General features: G+C 35.3%; 3 protein-coding genes across 4 annotated transcripts; 2 read left to right on the plus strand and 1 right to left on the minus strand.

Annotated features, from left to right (window-relative positions):
* Nucleotides 1-823: 823 nt before the first annotated feature.
* C32E12.4 (Ubiquitin carboxyl-terminal hydrolase) lies at nt 824-12,189 on the minus strand. The gene is made up of 23 exons (NM_059145.7): nt 12,032-12,189; nt 11,142-11,296; nt 10,973-11,051; nt 10,595-10,862; nt 9,989-10,216; nt 9,850-9,945; nt 9,327-9,794; nt 8,971-9,139; nt 8,516-8,658; nt 7,736-7,906; nt 7,633-7,690; nt 7,257-7,586; nt 6,673-7,211; nt 6,013-6,345; nt 5,755-5,832; nt 5,604-5,707; nt 3,099-3,198; nt 2,718-2,878; nt 2,468-2,670; nt 1,691-1,953; nt 1,492-1,638; nt 1,344-1,445; nt 824-1,079 (listed from the first exon to the last, which is right to left on the minus strand). The coding sequence occupies exons 1-23, from the start codon at nt 12,148-12,150 to the stop codon at nt 903-905; spliced, it is 4,491 nt and encodes a 1,496-aa protein (NP_491546.3). The 5' UTR covers nt 12,151-12,189; the 3' UTR covers nt 824-902.
* Nucleotides 3,270-5,552, plus strand: C32E12.1 (SAM domain-containing protein). The gene is made up of 9 exons (NM_059146.3): nt 3,270-3,349; nt 3,395-3,758; nt 3,869-4,287; nt 4,359-4,410; nt 4,498-4,728; nt 4,775-4,874; nt 4,917-5,104; nt 5,158-5,261; nt 5,311-5,552. Exons 1-9 carry the CDS (start codon nt 3,336-3,338, stop codon nt 5,495-5,497), a joined length of 1,659 nt encoding a protein of 552 aa, NP_491547.1. The 5' UTR covers nt 3,270-3,335; the 3' UTR covers nt 5,498-5,552.
* Nucleotides 12,190-14,557: 2,368 nt separating the features above from the next.
* On the plus strand, nt 14,558-15,677 carry mrpl-47 (Large ribosomal subunit protein uL29m; the record flags this gene model as incomplete). 2 transcript variants are annotated; one of them, NM_001372756.1, is made up of 5 exons in its annotated part: nt 14,558-14,762; nt 14,817-14,981; nt 15,032-15,137; nt 15,181-15,302; nt 15,351-15,677. In NM_001372756.1, the coding sequence occupies 5 exons, from the start codon at nt 14,668-14,670 to the stop codon at nt 15,565-15,567; spliced, it is 705 nt and encodes a 234-aa protein (NP_001359789.1). The 2 variants fall into 2 exon arrangements, with proteins under 2 accessions (NP_001359789.1, NP_001367333.1); NM_001380146.1 differs by having other exon boundaries at nt 14,722-14,762; nt 15,351-15,567.
* Nucleotides 15,678-15,978: the final 301 nt, after the last annotated feature.

Raw genomic sequence — 15,978 nt, forward strand, 5'->3', positions numbered from 1 at the left:
GAGATTTTTGAAGATTGCAAAAAAATTGTGAAAAGATTCGATAGAGAAACATCAGTGAAAGAAATGTTAAATGTTACATAAAACATTTTTCACATGGTAGCCAAATCGAGATGCCAGCCCAATCTTCAACAAGATCAAATAACTTTTTTTGTAGATTTATTCAATCTACAGTACCCCTTCCGCCAAACTCAATTTTTGTGATTTTCCTCGTTCATTAATTCAAAATATCCTAAATTCATTACATAAAACTCGATTTCCCTCATTCCTACCGTAGGCATCATCTAATATAAAGTTGATATTCTGACGACGTCTTTGTTCGGCGGTTATTTGGTTTTTCACTCTAAATCTAGAAGGTTTGATTTTGAGGAAGAAGAGTTAATTTAAAATGGAATAAATTAAAAAGAAAGCAATAACTTGATTATGAACAATTTTTAATTAATGCCACCAATTTTTGAGATTTTTCTTCTTTTTTTCGACAAATACCTGTTGACAGATGCGATGAACCGCTAAGGAGATAACTATAAAATATGATTTTATGAGTTACCATGAACCTCTTACACGCCGCCCGTGATGAATGGCAGATGGTTCGATTTATGAAAAGGCGATTATTAATTTGAATAGGGAAAGAAGATCAAGTGAAATAATTTTTAAGGGGTTAGCAATTGTTGTAATTTTGGCGCAGGAATAAGTAAAAGGGAATAACTTACGAGATTGAATTTAAATTATTGAAACACATTTTTTTTACTAAATCTAGCATTACTACAGTACCCCATCAGTACTACCGTTTCACAGGTTTTTACTACGTGACTGCAAAAACAAAAGTAGGTGCCTTTAACATAATTTATTATTACCGAAGAGATATCAAAACATGTTGCTACCCAAATTAAAGAAAAAACGGAAAATTAATAAACCATATTTACAGACGCAATTATGTCACGGATTTCAGATGATTTGTAGATTTTGTCAATATCTGTTAGGTCACTGATGAAGATTTTTGATGGGGCCAATCGACGAATTTTTGCGAATTTTGAAGCAGGTGGGCGACGATTTCGAGATGATTGGTCAAACAGTTTTTCGAGCTGAAATTAGAAAATAAAATAGTCAATTGAGGAAAATCAGAATTGTTTTCAATCTCTGATTTCTATAATCATATTTTTACAGTTTTAAAAACTGTTTCTAGAAGCCGACTGGAACCTGCCTGACTTTCTAGTATTATGGCTGTGATTAATCTGATTTTGGTCTCGAGCTGGATGTTTGTTCTTATTTCTTTTTTTCTAACTGGCACGTCTAAAATCAGCCTTCAGTAATTTTTGAAACGAAATCATTTGACCTCATGCACACACCTGTTCAAAAGTAGCATTTTTCTCATATCCCAGAAGTAGATCAGCATCTCGATCATCTCGTACAAATCGTCTTCTTCTCGGATTCCTCTTTCGTCTTTTTGTCTTAATAATTAATATTTGTGTTGGTAAGTTAATAATTAAGACAAACCTGTGGTTTCACTAGCGACTCATTAACAATCTCTTGAGTCTTTCTTCGTGCATTATAACGACGGGATGCTTTTGGTGAATCGGTTACAGATGGGGTTGCACTTGATGGAAGAGCAGTTGATGCAGGTGTTGTAACTGATGAGACCGTCTAAAATATTCAAGTTGTTATCAGGATCTAAATTCCATGGTAGTTTCCTTACCGTTCCAGCAGAAGCAGCAGCCTGATTTCTGATTCTAGTTGCAGCTGCTCCTTCACTTTTTGGAACAACTGAAATTCCTCCGGGAGCTGCCGGTGTCGACATCACTGATGGATCCTTTGGGACGGTAATTGGTGACGCCAAAGATTTTCTTCTTGCTGTCGGTGTGGATGGTTTTGAAGACTTGCCGGATGAAGCCGCTTCGGATGTAACTTTCGGTTTTGCTGCTTCTTTTGGACCACAGGAAAAAGAGGGAATTACTGCATCTGAAACAAATCAAGATTTTTTTGTGCAATAATCTACAATTTCCAATTTAACTATAGCCACTTTCAAATAAACTATACAACCCTTGAAAAAAACTATTTTTCAAGAAAATGCAATGGGTTCTAAATTTCGGAAGTCGATGAAACAAATGTTTTGTAAGAATATCGGTTTTCACTTACAAGGAAAAGTTACCAACTTTCTTGTGATAGTGAAACGAGATATTTTATACTCGAAGTTTCAGATCACAAATATTTTTGGGGTAAGGGTCAAATATGTAATCATTTAGAAAATACGATGAACATTTTTTTACTATGAAAAAATCTAAAACATTCCCGATCGAATTTTTTCAAAAAATCCTAAACATTTGCCTACCGCGAAACATCTTCAAAATAATCAAAAGTCTGAAAAAATGGTTCTAGAGCAGTATCTGCTATTCCTTTCAAAATTGCTAAAAAGGCTATAAATGACGGCGAAGCTGCAGTTCGGGCAAAAATATTAGGTTATTTGAAAACTAACTTGGATCAGGTGGAGGTGGTTTCCATCGTCTAATTGTTCTCTTCGGTGCCTCCTTTTCCTGATTCAAAACTGTCTCTCCAGATGGTTTCTCAATCAGAATTCGTTTCTTTTTCAAATGTTTCTCTGCTTCAATTTTTGCATATTCTCTGGCTGCTTCTGCGTCACGTCCAGCTTTCCAACGAGCTTTTTCTTCTTCGGCTTTTCTGGAAGAATTAATGTAAAGAGACATCAGAAAAGTACAGTAACACACCCAAAAGTTCCAGTCGCTTTTTCAGCAGTGGCTCTTCGTTTTTCTTCCATTTCTCTTGATTTGGCTTCTTCTGTTGCTGAGAGAATTCCCTTTGAAAGATCTTTGATAGCACTTTGCAATTGATTTGAACCACTTTTCATTTGCTTTCGAATTTCATCCATCTAAAATTGAATACAAAAACTTTAATTTTAATTTATTTTTCTACAAAAAAGAGTCTAAAGCCTGAAAAGTAGTTTTTATTCTTTCCTGAGGAGCCCAAAAAAAACTATGTAAAACGTGTTTCTAGGTCTGCTAGTTGCAATTATTTTACTAAGTACTGTACAAATGCAAAAAAAAGAAGGCAGGCAAACCTCAGGTGTGCCTACCTATCATTGATTGTACCTGTTTATCGAAATCATCGTTAATAACCGGTTTGATAACTTCATATACTCGTTTTGGTTTATCCGCATTTTTCGCTTCCAAACGTGATGACTTTTTGTATCTGCAAAAAAATGTCTGAATTAGAATTTTACGGCAACACTTTTTCACTGAACAAAATCCAAAAAAAATTGTATTATCAATTTATCGATCGATAAATTTCATTGTTCGAAGTAGTCTACTTGTATTTTGCCGATCATTATGACTGTTCATAAGTAAGTTTTTCAAAAGTTTACGAATAATGGAACTTTCCATTACAGAAAAACTGAAAAAAAGACGAAGACGGAATCGCCGGTCAAGCCGAAAAAAGTTGCCTCAAAGCACGTGAAGAATAAGAAGGATAAGAAAGATAAAAAGGACCGAAAGGTAAAGAAGGTAGAGCAAAAGGATAAAAAGGATAAGAAAGAGAAGAATGTGAAGAAGGGATCTAAAAGTGATCCAAATGCAGTGGCGAAGATCAAGAAGAATAAAAAGGACAAAAAGTCCAAGGATAAGAAGCCGAAGGATAAAAAGTCAAAAGAAAAGAAACCGAAAGCTGCTAAATCAAAGGAGGTCAAGTCGAAGGATGTTAAACCGAAGGATGTCAAATCAAAGGATGAAAAGAAAAAGAAGAAGAACAGCAAGGTATGTTGAACGGTGCGACATTTGTAGAAGCAAGCAAAGCCTGCCTGCCTGCCAAGAAAGAATTAGTGTTTCATATTTCAAAACATATTTCACTACAAAACACTTTTCAGGGCAAGAAACCATCGACAGATCCACTTTTTTCCGGACCCTTAACACAAGCTCCAAAGAGATCAAAGGGAGAAACGCAGGAACTCAATCAATTGCTCGAAAATAACGCTCAAAATAAGCCGAAGAAAGTGAAGGAACCATCTGGAATCGATGCAATTGATTTGAAATCTGATAGTCTAGTTGTTGAGAAGACTCAATTGTCTGGTGATAGTGCACTTCGAGTGACTGCAAAGGAAAAGAAGAAGACCAAGAAGACTGAGATTGTAGTGAAAGAAGTTAAAGAGGAGAAAAAGAAGGACACTGGTTCGGTATCTGAAGATGAAAATGATATAAAGGCATTTCAAGCGGAGAAATCGAAAGAAATCGAAACGAAGAAAAATGAAGAAATGGAGAAGAAACAGGAGGAGCCCAAAGTCAAACCGTAAGTTTTCTTGCTTTCAAGGCTAAATACCTACTTAAACTTTCACCAACTTAATTGAGTTCTATTTTAAGAGTTCCCCCTGGCACAACACCTGACACCACAACAACAACTCCAGAGAAGAAAGTGAGCAATCTGTACAAGATTCTTTCAGAAGTTTCAGATGTACAGACTATTCTAATCAGAATTTCTAAAATATTTTTGAATTTTCAGTCAAAGAGCATCACAGACTCGAACATCAAACCAGAGTTGGATGAAATTCCTGAAGCAAGAACTCCCGAAGCAGAAGGTCCTCCGATGATGGTGAAGGAAAGATCTGAGAAGCGTTTGAAAATAGAATCAACACAAGACACTGATGATTCCGATCCAAAGAAGGTGAAGTCGGGTCCGAAGAAGATCAGACCAGAGAGTTTCAAATTGAAAAAGACGCAGTCGTTCTCACCGGTAAGTGGTTTTCAACACAAAATAGTTTTTTGAATATTATTTTTAGGTTAACATAGTCTCTACAGTTCCTGATCAAGTCAAGAAGCCAGGCAAAAATTCTCCGAAGGATGAACATGTTATGAAAACTCCACCAATTGAGAACCCAGGTTTGATTTCAAATTAAACATGCATCTAAAGTTGAATTTAAGTTGCCGCCAAGAAGAACCCATTTGATCCACTACGTTCAGAACTGGAGACCCCGATTCAAGAACCTGCATTTGTAGTCAATCGTGGTGATACAAAGATCAAGAATATGGAGATCAAGTTGGTCAACTTGGATTTGGTTGGCAGAACCGGGATGTACATGGAAAGATGTGGAATGAATGCTGAGAGAAAGGTAGTTGAATCGATTTTTAGTTCGGTTTTGAAATTTTATGGAACTGTGTTCAGGAGGCATTTGACTGGCTTGCTTACAATCGTCACGACTTGAACAATAAACAGAAAGAGTTTTCACAGAACTTGTCCGTGGCTCTAAGTGATATTGGAATTACCAAGTGAGTGTTTCGAGAGATTTTCCATTTTTAAATTGTTATCTTCTTTCAGAGAACTCCTCATGCGCACAATAATCTACCTCAAATCGCATAATCAAATCACGCCATCTGAAATGGATATGGTTTTGAAGGACGTGAAAGGATGTAAAGGAGATACTGTCAGTTTCTCGCAACTTTCCGTCTTCCTTCAGTCACATTGTGCAGTTTATAAGAAGCATACGAATAGCAAGGATCATTGATTAACTTGTCCGGTGAATGAAATATAGGAATGAGAATAAAGTCTGATTATTGGATTTTGCTGTTGTTTTCTGATTTTTGTACTTATGTGGTTTTTTTCCAACTTACAATACTTTCTCTTCTTTTTTCTCTTTTGCTTCTTCCGTTTCGTCTAGTTTCCCAGCCATCGCGTATACGGTACCAAATCGCCGAGCTTTTTGAGCTGCTACTTTCTGAAAATGTTCAAATGGTTCATATTTTTCATGTGTTGGAGTTATACCTCATCAGTTGCCACTTTTTTCTTTGCATCTTCGTCTTTCATATTTAATGCAGACTTACGGAGAGCTGATTTGTCTTCCTGTAAAATTTACTTTGGAGTTTCGTTATTTTTCGGGTTGCAAATTTGTCAAAGTAAAGAAATCAGAAATTTTGCTTCACACCAATAACAGACATGTAATCACGAAAGAGGTAAGATGCAGGCAAAAGTGTTCCTATTTCAGACCTACCTATGTCCGATCTTAAAGTTCTAGGCACTTACCTTTCCAGCAGCCAAAGATTTTGCTTCAATATCTTTCTTCAACTTTTCCTCTTCCTCTTTATTTTTTTTCATTTCCAATTCCTTCTCTTTTCTCTTCTTTTCCTCCTCTTCTTCCTGTTTTTTCTTTCTTTTTTCCTCTTCCGTTGGTGCTAACTTTGTATCAATCTTTGTGCCAACTTGTACTTTTTCCAATTTTGTAGGCTGAATCACAGCTTTTCTTGCAAAGTCGGTGGCTGGTTTTCTATCAGTTGCAAATCGGGATGCAGACTCTTCTCGGATGTTTTCAGTTGTTTGACGAACAAATGTGGGAACCACTTGAATGTCTTTTTGTCCCTGAAAGTTAAAAAATATATATTACAGGCACCAAAGTTTCACGATTTGGTTGTACCTATGTTAGAAATTCGTTTAAATACGAATTATCCATAAACTCTAATGTCAATTTTTATTTCAGCAATTTGCAAATTACGTTTAGATTTTTATGAACCTGACAGAAAATTGTTCCTATGAGTTTTAAAAAAATATGTTGAAATTTTAGTTTATCTGGATGACCTGGTCTAGGTTGATGTGGACTGCCCTCCACGACTGTGAACAATTAAAAAACAATAATTTTGACATTATTTCTATAGTTCAGGAAAGTTAAAAGTAAATCAAAAAACTGACCGTATAATCTTCAACTTCAACTTCATCCAACGCAAAAAGTGTTTCCTCGGGAATCTCGCCATAACAAGCTTCTTCAATCAGCTCTTCCACCAAACTCTCAGTCATAAGTTGGATTGGTGGAGTCACAAATAATTCGTGACTTTCTGAAGGTTCTAAAACTTCCATAACACTTTCTTCTTCTACATCCGAAGATTCCACACTTTTCATATCAATATCTTCTTCCTCTTCATCACCATATTCTTCCAGTACTTCCTCATCTTCATACTCATATTCTTCTTCATCTTCATATTCAATCTCTTCATCCCAATATTCTTCATCCTCATATTCATCTGATTCATCTTCTATTTCTTCTTCATCATCGTAATATTCTGATTCATCAGTCTCATCCGAATCTTTTCTTGCAGCTCGATCAACTAATTTCAAAGTGCAACCAACCGTTCGACCATCATAATTTGAATCGCTTCCATCTTCGGAAGTCACACTTCCAGGAGACATGTAAGCTCCAAGTGACGATGAACCAGCTCTAGCTATTGGAAGAACTGAAAACTATCAAGTGATGCTGAAACCCCCATCTAAGTACCCACGCTTAAAATCCTCATCATCTCCTTCTTCACAACTGTGCACTTCATCCGACCACTCTCCATCATCTTCCTCTCCAGGCATCATCCCATCATAAGTAACACTACATGTGAATGTTGGAGCAGGAACTGCAAAAAGACTATCCACTCTGCCACGAGACTCTTCCTTCCGTGCATCGGCTAGAAATGTATCTCCGTCTGAGAATTCGGACACCAGAGCAGATGTGTTGGATGCGGACGTGGCAAGGGGATAAAGCTCTCCAAGGTTAATGTGATCTTTGAGCGAGAATGTTTGAGAAACCGAGTATTCATTGTCTTCCTCTTCGTCGGTAATGTCTGGAAATTTTGAAATGAATATAAATTGTAAAAAATCAAAACTCACATTCCTCATCGTCCTCTCCTTCAGTCCAATCACCGGAGGAATACTCTTCTTCCTCGTCCTATAAAATAAGTGAATTGAAATTACATAATTTTAATCTGCTAACCTCCTCTTCATATTCTTCGTCATCTTCCGTGGAAGAAGATGATCGTTTAGAAATATCATTATTCCATAAACATATACTTGCTGCAGTGGTAACTGGAGTTGTTGCAAGCGGGGTTGAAGGATTCGAAGGTTCAGTGATTAAAACCAGCGGGATCGGGATACGACGGATTTTCTGAAAAGAAATGGTTTTATAGAACTTGTTTTAAAGGTTTTCTTCTTTGAAACCGAACGCTAGACAATTTTATGGCGTTTTGAAACTACTCGCAATATTTTTGTAAGTTGCCATTCTGTTGCAAAGAAGCTCTTTTTTTTAATAAATAAGTTTTCGAAAATAAATAATTCCAGGTGTTTTGAAAATCCCGAATAAACTCAGAAATCTTATAAAGAAGTTGCCCTCAAAAACCAAGATGAACTCGTCTGTATTTTGGCAACACCATGAAAATTTTAAGTTTTAAAATACATTAGTTCCTCTAATAGTACATATTACTCCACAGTTCTTTACTTACAATTGGAAAGGTTATATCTCGGTTAATTCTCGACAATAAAAAACTAAAAAACAATAGAAAAAGTTTGTACGTTGGTCATTTTTGAATAGAACAAACGTTACCTGAGATATTGAATTGTCAAAGTTGAACAAAGTGCTAGAGGAAATACGGTAGCATATTTTTTGAAAGATGTTGAATAATTACTTTTCGACAAAAAAACTAGGTTCGCAAAGATAAATTTATTTCAAAAATCAGTTGTCCCCAGTTCAAATACCACACTACAAATAATTCCTTACCTTTTCCTGCTCTTCGTCATTTCCATTTTCTTGTTTCTTTTCTTCAGATCCGTCTCCTCCATTATTCATTTTTTCAGCTTTTAATATTGACTGCAAATTCTCTAATGTTCTATTTGGATCTCGACGCTTTCGGAGAGTAGATGCTGAAATTGTTCAATTTTCCGATTAGCCTGAGAAAACGTAAAGAATCAAATTTCAAAATATTCATTGTTCAGTTGCTGTGGTGGTTCACAACAATGATAGATACAGAGAGATAGAGGGCGGGCAAAAAAGCGAGCTCAGCGAGCACAATTTCTCTCGAGAAGCTGCAAGAGCTTTTCGTCATTTCTAACAGCTGTTCGAAATTGCTTGAGCATGAAAAAAGTAAAGGAATCAATGTGGGAATTCAAAAATCCGCTAATTTTTGTTTTGTTTTTAAGAGAAGATCTGAACTCTAGAATCCAAAATCACAATACCTCTAGAAGACGTTGTTATAGTATCGCTTTCCGATGATTTTTCTATAGAGAACTCTTGAGGATCATCTGATTTTTCATGGGGTGGAATTGAGCCATCATGATCATTCAAAACCACTTTCACTGCCGATGAAATGAGGTTTTCGGGAACTTTTGAAGTTTCACTTGGAATCTGAAATATTGGAATGGTGTGACGCAAGCAGAAGATATAAGATACTAAAATTTCAGCTTCAGCTTAAGGTATAATTTTTCGAAGCTCTAGAACCATTTTTTTGGAAGCTCTAGAACCATTACCAATTACTGACACAAACCTCTCTGGTCCTTGATGGAGATTTATCACTACGAATTCGAATTCTTACGGGCGTCGGAACATCTTGAATGTTCGTAGCAACAGGTTTTGAATCAACTTCCTTTTTATCTTCTTTCGTTTTTTCAACATCTTTTACTTCTATTCCATTAATTTTGATAGATGACACTACTTTTTTGATTGGCTCTACTAGAACTTCTGATGCTTTTTCAGGTTGTTCTATAGGTTTGATGATTTCAACATCTTCCTCCTCATCTTCTGAACTTGTATCCACCAAATTCGGAACGCCCCTCGGAACTGCTGTCACGGGGGTTGATTGGAAGTTATCAATCTTTTCAGTAGGCTCTGTAGCTTTTTGAACTTCAGGAGATTTCTCAGTTTCGAACGTCTTGGTTTCTTCTACTGAACTTTTCTTAATAGCAGAAACTCCAAAAGACGCCTCCATTTGAAAACTTCTGGTCAGTGGTTTCATCTCTGGAGATACTGACCTCGATTCCGATCTTACCACAGTTGCAATCTCCTAGAATTTTAGAATTAGAGCTATAGCATATATGAAGTAATTTTTTGAAACTGACTTTTCTGGCGGGTAATGGTGAACATTTTGGTGTAACATCTTTGCTAGGAGAGTTGCATACAGACGCACGGGGAGTTATTGAACTCGCTGAGCTTGCCTGAAAATAGAAATTAAATAGTTTTTAGTAATAAATTACCTACCCTTCTCAACCCTTTTGTTTGATATTTTGACAACACATCATCCTCGTCCTCTTCAGCAATTGAATCATCATCATCTTCAGCTTCACTTTTTGATTCAAAACGTCGAGAAACTTTTTCTGCCAAAGATTCGTCGTCTTTTCCTCCAACTTTTGATAAATCTGGTTCACTATCCGTGACATATTTCCTGTATAACTTTCGGAAAGTGCTTTCAATTTCGTCTACTTCATCCTGAAGAAAATTGTTGTTTGATAAAAATTAAGTCATCCACGTAGGTTACATCATCGCCCGGCATATTGCACACATGTGTCAACCTGCGGAGTGTAGGTCTCACAATCAGTACAACTAACGATATTTAGCAATTTTACTCGGTCTCGCCACGAAAACAGCTTATTTTAATAATGGTTTATCTCTGCTTTTTTTTTCGAATTTTTTAAATGAAATTTTGTTAAGAATTACCGTTTTTGGATTTTAGAAAAGTACAAAGGTCAAAAAAGCGACTGCGGCAAAAAAAAATTCTAATCATAAACTTTTTCTCGTGGCGAGACACATCCGAATGAACCCGTGCGCCTTTAATTAAGCACTACACACTCTTCTTTCTTCACTTACCTCGTTATCGGTTGCTCTACTCATTGATCTGTAATCTCTGTCACTTCTATATGAGCTGGATGTGGATGTTCTTGAAGAATATACAGATGACGGTGTTTTATGGGAGTTTGAATATCGATTTGAGTTTCCAGAAGATATTGTAGATGAGCGCCGACTACTGTAGCTATTGTCTGGGCTACGGTATTTGGTTGAAGAGTAGTCAGAAGTACTGGATAGATCAGTGGATCTGTAGCGAGACAAACTTGGGGTGTAGGTTGAGGTGGAGGATCTGGAAAACTTTAATTTACTAGCAGAAGTTTCAAATAATACTTCCAATCATCAATGGTGAAAAAAATAAAAATAATATAGTTACATCCGACAACCGTTGTTTTTACTCACACAGAATTATCTGGTCGATATCTTGAAAAAGTGGATGATGAGGACACCGAGTCAGCTCGACTCGTTGGAGGGTCGTAGGCTGCAAAACATGTGTGAAACATCTGGACAGGATACAATTAAATTTTAAAAAAAAGACGAAATGACCAATCAGTTTTGGAATATCAATTACCTCCAATGCTCACACTTCCAGCTCGGACATTTCTGGGAGTGTATGATGACGTGGAATTACTAGAATTTCCGCCAGAAGTGATTGATCCGGCACGGTATGACGTCGGTCGATAAGAGGAGGAAGACGATGAGTTCAGCTGATCAGTACTACCATATCTGATATAATTTTGATACAATATATGAGGGAAAAGTTTATAAAAATTGTTTTTGGCTCACATTCGGGCCGTTTGATTAAGAATCTCGTGGGAAACCCCAAACATATTCATTAATTCTGTTCATCATAATTTCTAAAAAAATCAATTTTAAATTTTTGCATTCTCACAAGAAAAGTATTTCAGTTCGTTTTTAGACTTCCGAATGAATTGAAAACATTTCCAACTGGAAAAATGTCAAAAAAACATTTTCTTTTCTAGTTTAGAGGCTCGTAAAATTGTCCATTCGTGGATTTTCGCAGACATTTAATTTTATAGGTAGTTGAACAATCACGGAAGTTTTTGGAAATTTTCAATTTTTAATTAATAGATTTATGATAGACTAGGATCGATTTGAAAAAAGTTCATAGAGCTCATTTGCTGTTAAATTTGTTTCATTCGGAAATCTGAAAGTGAGCTGAAATTTCTTCAAAAGGAAATCAAAAACAATCTATCAGCACCTTTTAAAAAATGAATATTTGAAAAACACTGTAGTTTTTGATGAACTGTACAAATTCCGTTGGCATTTAATTAAATGTATAAGACAAACTTTACAAACCTCCAATTAGTTCATCTATTCTAATAGTAAAACAAAAGTTTTCATTTATTTGTTCTTGTGATAAAGCTCAAGTTCTAGTTAATTATTATATATTTAGAAAATTGGAAACTCCAATGAACGTCAAATTTCTCCAATACCCACCTGCTTGTATATGAACTGATTCTGGGTGTATAGTCACTATTCGAAAGACCACCACTTCGAATAACTGAACTTGCTCGATTTGTAGAAGCAAATGGATCGTATGATGTTGCTCTTGGCATTCTTGTTGTTGTTTTTGTAGTTGAAGGAAGATCTCGAGACTGAAATGTTTCAAAATATGCAACCTTTAAAATTTTAAAACGAATTATCGCGTTACAATTTATGTTTGAAAAAATATCAGCTTCATAACGTTTGAAAACTATTTCAGATTGGCATTTTGGCAATTTTAAAATCACAAAAAAACTTCCAAATTTTTTTTTAACTCGATAAATGCTATATGATAAAAGGTGAGAAAACAAAAAATAAGACGTTTTCTGAGAATGCGGGAGCCAACTGAGATTCTTTGAGTCATGGGAGGAACATCAGGTGATTGACAACTTTATCGGCTCTTTTCTTCTGCCAAACCACTGCCACAACATGAGAATGCAGTAAACATGTGGGCATGTTTTCAGTGGCTCTCATAGCTTGACATTTTTCAGAAATTTCATAATTTGCAATTTTTCAACGTAGTTTTGACTGTCAAATTGTGTATTTTTATCTAATTTTTAAAATTAATTTTCAAAATATGTTTGAAAATGTCGTATTTCAATTAAGATACGAAAGTTCCTAGATAATTTTTGACATAAAATAACCTAATTTCAATAACATACACGCCCCCTTTCAACTCCATAACATGTTCGATATGGTGCAGGATCTCTTGATGAAGATGTTGTTGATCGCCTCTCAACACTTCCACTTCTGTATCGTAAACTGGAACTTTCTCTACTTGAATATGACATTTGTCTGAAACTTGGTTAGAGTCAAAACTTTGGAAAATTTACAAATTTTCGTAAAATTTCTGAGAAACTCAGAGTTTTCTTGCATGTTCGAAGTGCAAAAATGTCAAATGTCAAAATATGAATAAGAGATGAAAATCAAGCGCAAAGTCAGGTTTTCAAACATCAATCTTTTTGAACGTTATTTGTTTAATCAAACTGTATAAACTTCAAGAAACTTTCTAGAAAAAAGAATGAAATAACGGCAAACCGGATATTTGTGGCATTATTTTTGCTTGAGTTGGATTTCAAGCAAAAATCTTCAATCATTTTCTAGCACGTCAAGTAAAAAGTAAAGCTTTCAAGCTTTTGCACCTCCTGATACGAATAATGAAAACATCATTAATATTTTAAACCTGCAGAAAAAATGGTTTTCCTGGTCGACTCTCAAAACTATGACCGATGAAAACTAAGTAATATCCACTTTATGGTGGTAAATAAACATATTTCAGATTACGCTCAAAAATATTTTATGACATTTGACAATTTGAGGATTATTAAAGTAATTTTAGCATTTTCCCCACTATACCATCTTTAATAAAAGAAAACTCAGTTTTCAATGTGATAAAGTGATATAAGAAGAATTGAACTAAAGGTGAGGGAGTATAAGAAACGAAATGAAATTGTCTTCTTTATCTTCCTGTCTCCTCCAGAACACTTTCCCTATCTTTTCAATTCATTTTGTGGTGCTCAGTGAGCATTAGTGCGATGTACAATCTTCAGAGACACAGAGACAAGACACAGGAAGGGGTTACAACCGCAATGAGCAAAATGTTTCGGACATTACTTCAAGATTGAAAGACGACACCTGACACAACACGACCTCTTAATGATAATATTGTTCAAAAAAAAAACTATTGGCATTTCAAAATGTACGATTCGACGATGGAATATCTTGTTCACACACTTTTATATATACCAGCCGTTCGCACACGCAAAGCGCGTGCTCCGACTGGCGTACGCTAAATTGTTTTAATGAATTTTAAAGTGCTAATGTAGCATTTTTGTACAGTTATACATTCTCCTGGAGTTTTGCGGACTTTCAAGAAAATTCTACAACTTTCCAGGTTTTTCTTTAAAAAATTCCCAGAACTTTTTAGAAAATTCTAGAACTTTTCGGATTTCTTCAAATTTTAAGCGCTTCCAGAATTTAATAATATAATTTTTCTAGGTGCTACAAGCTTCCAGTTTAATCAAAAAAACTGACCTCCAGGCATATAAATGACCGCATTTTTTATTGGGAGATTTATTTAGTTTTCGTAATTTCAAAAATTAATATCTGACTTAAATTGAACTTTTTTGAAAATGTTTCTTCGGGGACTTGTTTCAAATTTTAAGCGCTTTCAAAATTTAATAACAAAATTTTTCTAGGTGCCAGAAGCTTCCAGTTTAATCAAAAAAACTGACCTCCAGGCATATAAATGACCGCATTTATTTATTGGGAGATTAACTAAGTTTTCATAATTTCAAAAATTAATATCTGACTTAAAATGAACTTTTTTGTCGAAGAATTTTTTCAAGAAATAATTACTTGAAGTTAATTCAATGTTTTACTGAAAACCCATGTTAAAAGTATTAAAACTTGCTATTGAAATTTTATCTAGAAAAAACTATTTTTTGAATTACCTCTGCTATGGGGGAGGCAATTGTGCGGTGGAGCGCACTTGCCGCCCATTTATTATTTTTTGGCAGCAAGGTTTTCTCCAAAATATTCTATTTTTTAATGTTTTCTTTTGTTTTTATTGAATATTTTGCTCTTTATATATGCAAAATTTTGATTTTACCAATTTTCATTCTTTGAGGTTCTTCAAATCTACAATGTGGCGTAGTTTACCGAGTTTGGTGTCTTCGGCTGTTCGGTTAGTTGATAAATCGAAGTTTGTTGAATTCCAGTTAATTTTTGCTTCTTTTAGATCACAAAATGCCGTCAACACACGATTTTCCAGTACAATGAAACAATTTTTCGATGATGAAGCGAATTTTGGAAAAGCAGAGCTCCGCCCGAAACATCGGCCGGGCAGATCGTGGACAGCAGAAGAACTGAGATTAAAAAGCAATTCAGATTTGCATAAGCTTTGGTAATTTAATGGCAATTCGGTTTTAAATTTATTAAAAATTTAAATTTAAGGTATGTGTGCTTGAAGGAGCGAAATATGCTGATAACGATGAAAAAAGCGCACACTTCACGTGCCCGGAACATGCCAAACCCAGAGAGACTTGATCGTGTTCATGAGGTATATTTTAAAAATTTAATAAATGCAAAATGATATATTTCAGACAATGGATCGTATAGAATCAGTAGTTCACGAGCGAAATGATGCGGTCTTCCGTTTGGAAACTGGAGAATCCGCGGCTCCACGCAAGAGAACAATCACTTCATTCGCTGGATTTACATATCAGTGAGTTCCTGATAAAATTAATTTTTTTAAAATAAAAATATGTTCCAGAAAACAAGCCACAGAACACTTTGCACCACCTCAACTCGGCCAGAAAGAATACGAAACTCCATATCTCGACGACGATGCCTACGTGATGCAGAAGCTTTGGCAGGAAAAAGAATTCATGAAAAATCGAGATAGATTGGATGATGAGAAGAGACGAGCGGCACGAACAGAAGACATGGACAGATTCAAGAGAGGAGCTCCACGAGTTTTCAATCGATAAAAAGTTGTTTCTAGATATTTTTTTTGTTTTCGAGTAGGCTTTTAAAAATGTTGTTTGCTTTGCTTCCTTCCTCAGTTTATTTAGTTTTTCAAAGAATATCCATTGTTCTTTTTTCTTGATATTTTGAAATATGCAACGGGTTTTGTCAGCCCATAGTTATCTGATATTACAAAAGGCTCCGTGTTGTTCTCATATTTTTCATTGAAAATCCCTTGATTTACATAGGAAAAAAAACCTAATTTTTAGCTGAAAAAAATTTAAAAAGTGGTAAAAAATTACCTGAAAGTTGTCTATTATCGAACTATCAAGCTATATTTTTCTGAAAACGGCCAGTTTTGAGCACTTTCTTGATTATTTCAGCTGGAAATAATTTTATTTTCGGAAAAAAACCAGTGATTTTCTATGCTTCTG

This window comes from Caenorhabditis elegans, chromosome I (assembly GCF_000002985.6).
Source record: "Caenorhabditis elegans chromosome I".
In the NCBI taxonomy this organism is placed as follows: Eukaryota; Metazoa; Nematoda; class Chromadorea; order Rhabditida; family Rhabditidae; genus Caenorhabditis; species Caenorhabditis elegans.

Excerpts from the sequence above, each read along its gene's own strand:
- C32E12.1 (NM_059146.3), top strand. Across the intron at positions 3,759-3,868 it reads AAAAGAAGAAGAACAGCAAG|GGCAAGAAACCATCGACAGA; the intron begins GTATGTTGAACG and ends AACACTTTTCAG. Across the intron at positions 5,105-5,157 it reads GAATGAATGCTGAGAGAAAG|GAGGCATTTGACTGGCTTGC; the intron begins GTAGTTGAATCG and ends AACTGTGTTCAG.
- C32E12.4 (NM_059145.7), bottom strand. The coding sequence starts at position 12,150 with ATGCCAAGAGCAACATCATACGATCCATTTGCTTCTACAAATCGAGCA. Across the intron at positions 9,795-9,849 it reads CACCATTACCCGCCAGAAAA|GAGATTGCAACTGTGGTAAG; the intron begins GTCAGTTTCAAA and ends CTAAAATTCTAG. Across the intron at positions 6,346-6,672 it reads TTGAAGTTGAAGATTATACG|GGACAAAAAGACATTCAAGT; the intron begins GTCAGTTTTTTG and ends TTTAACTTTCAG.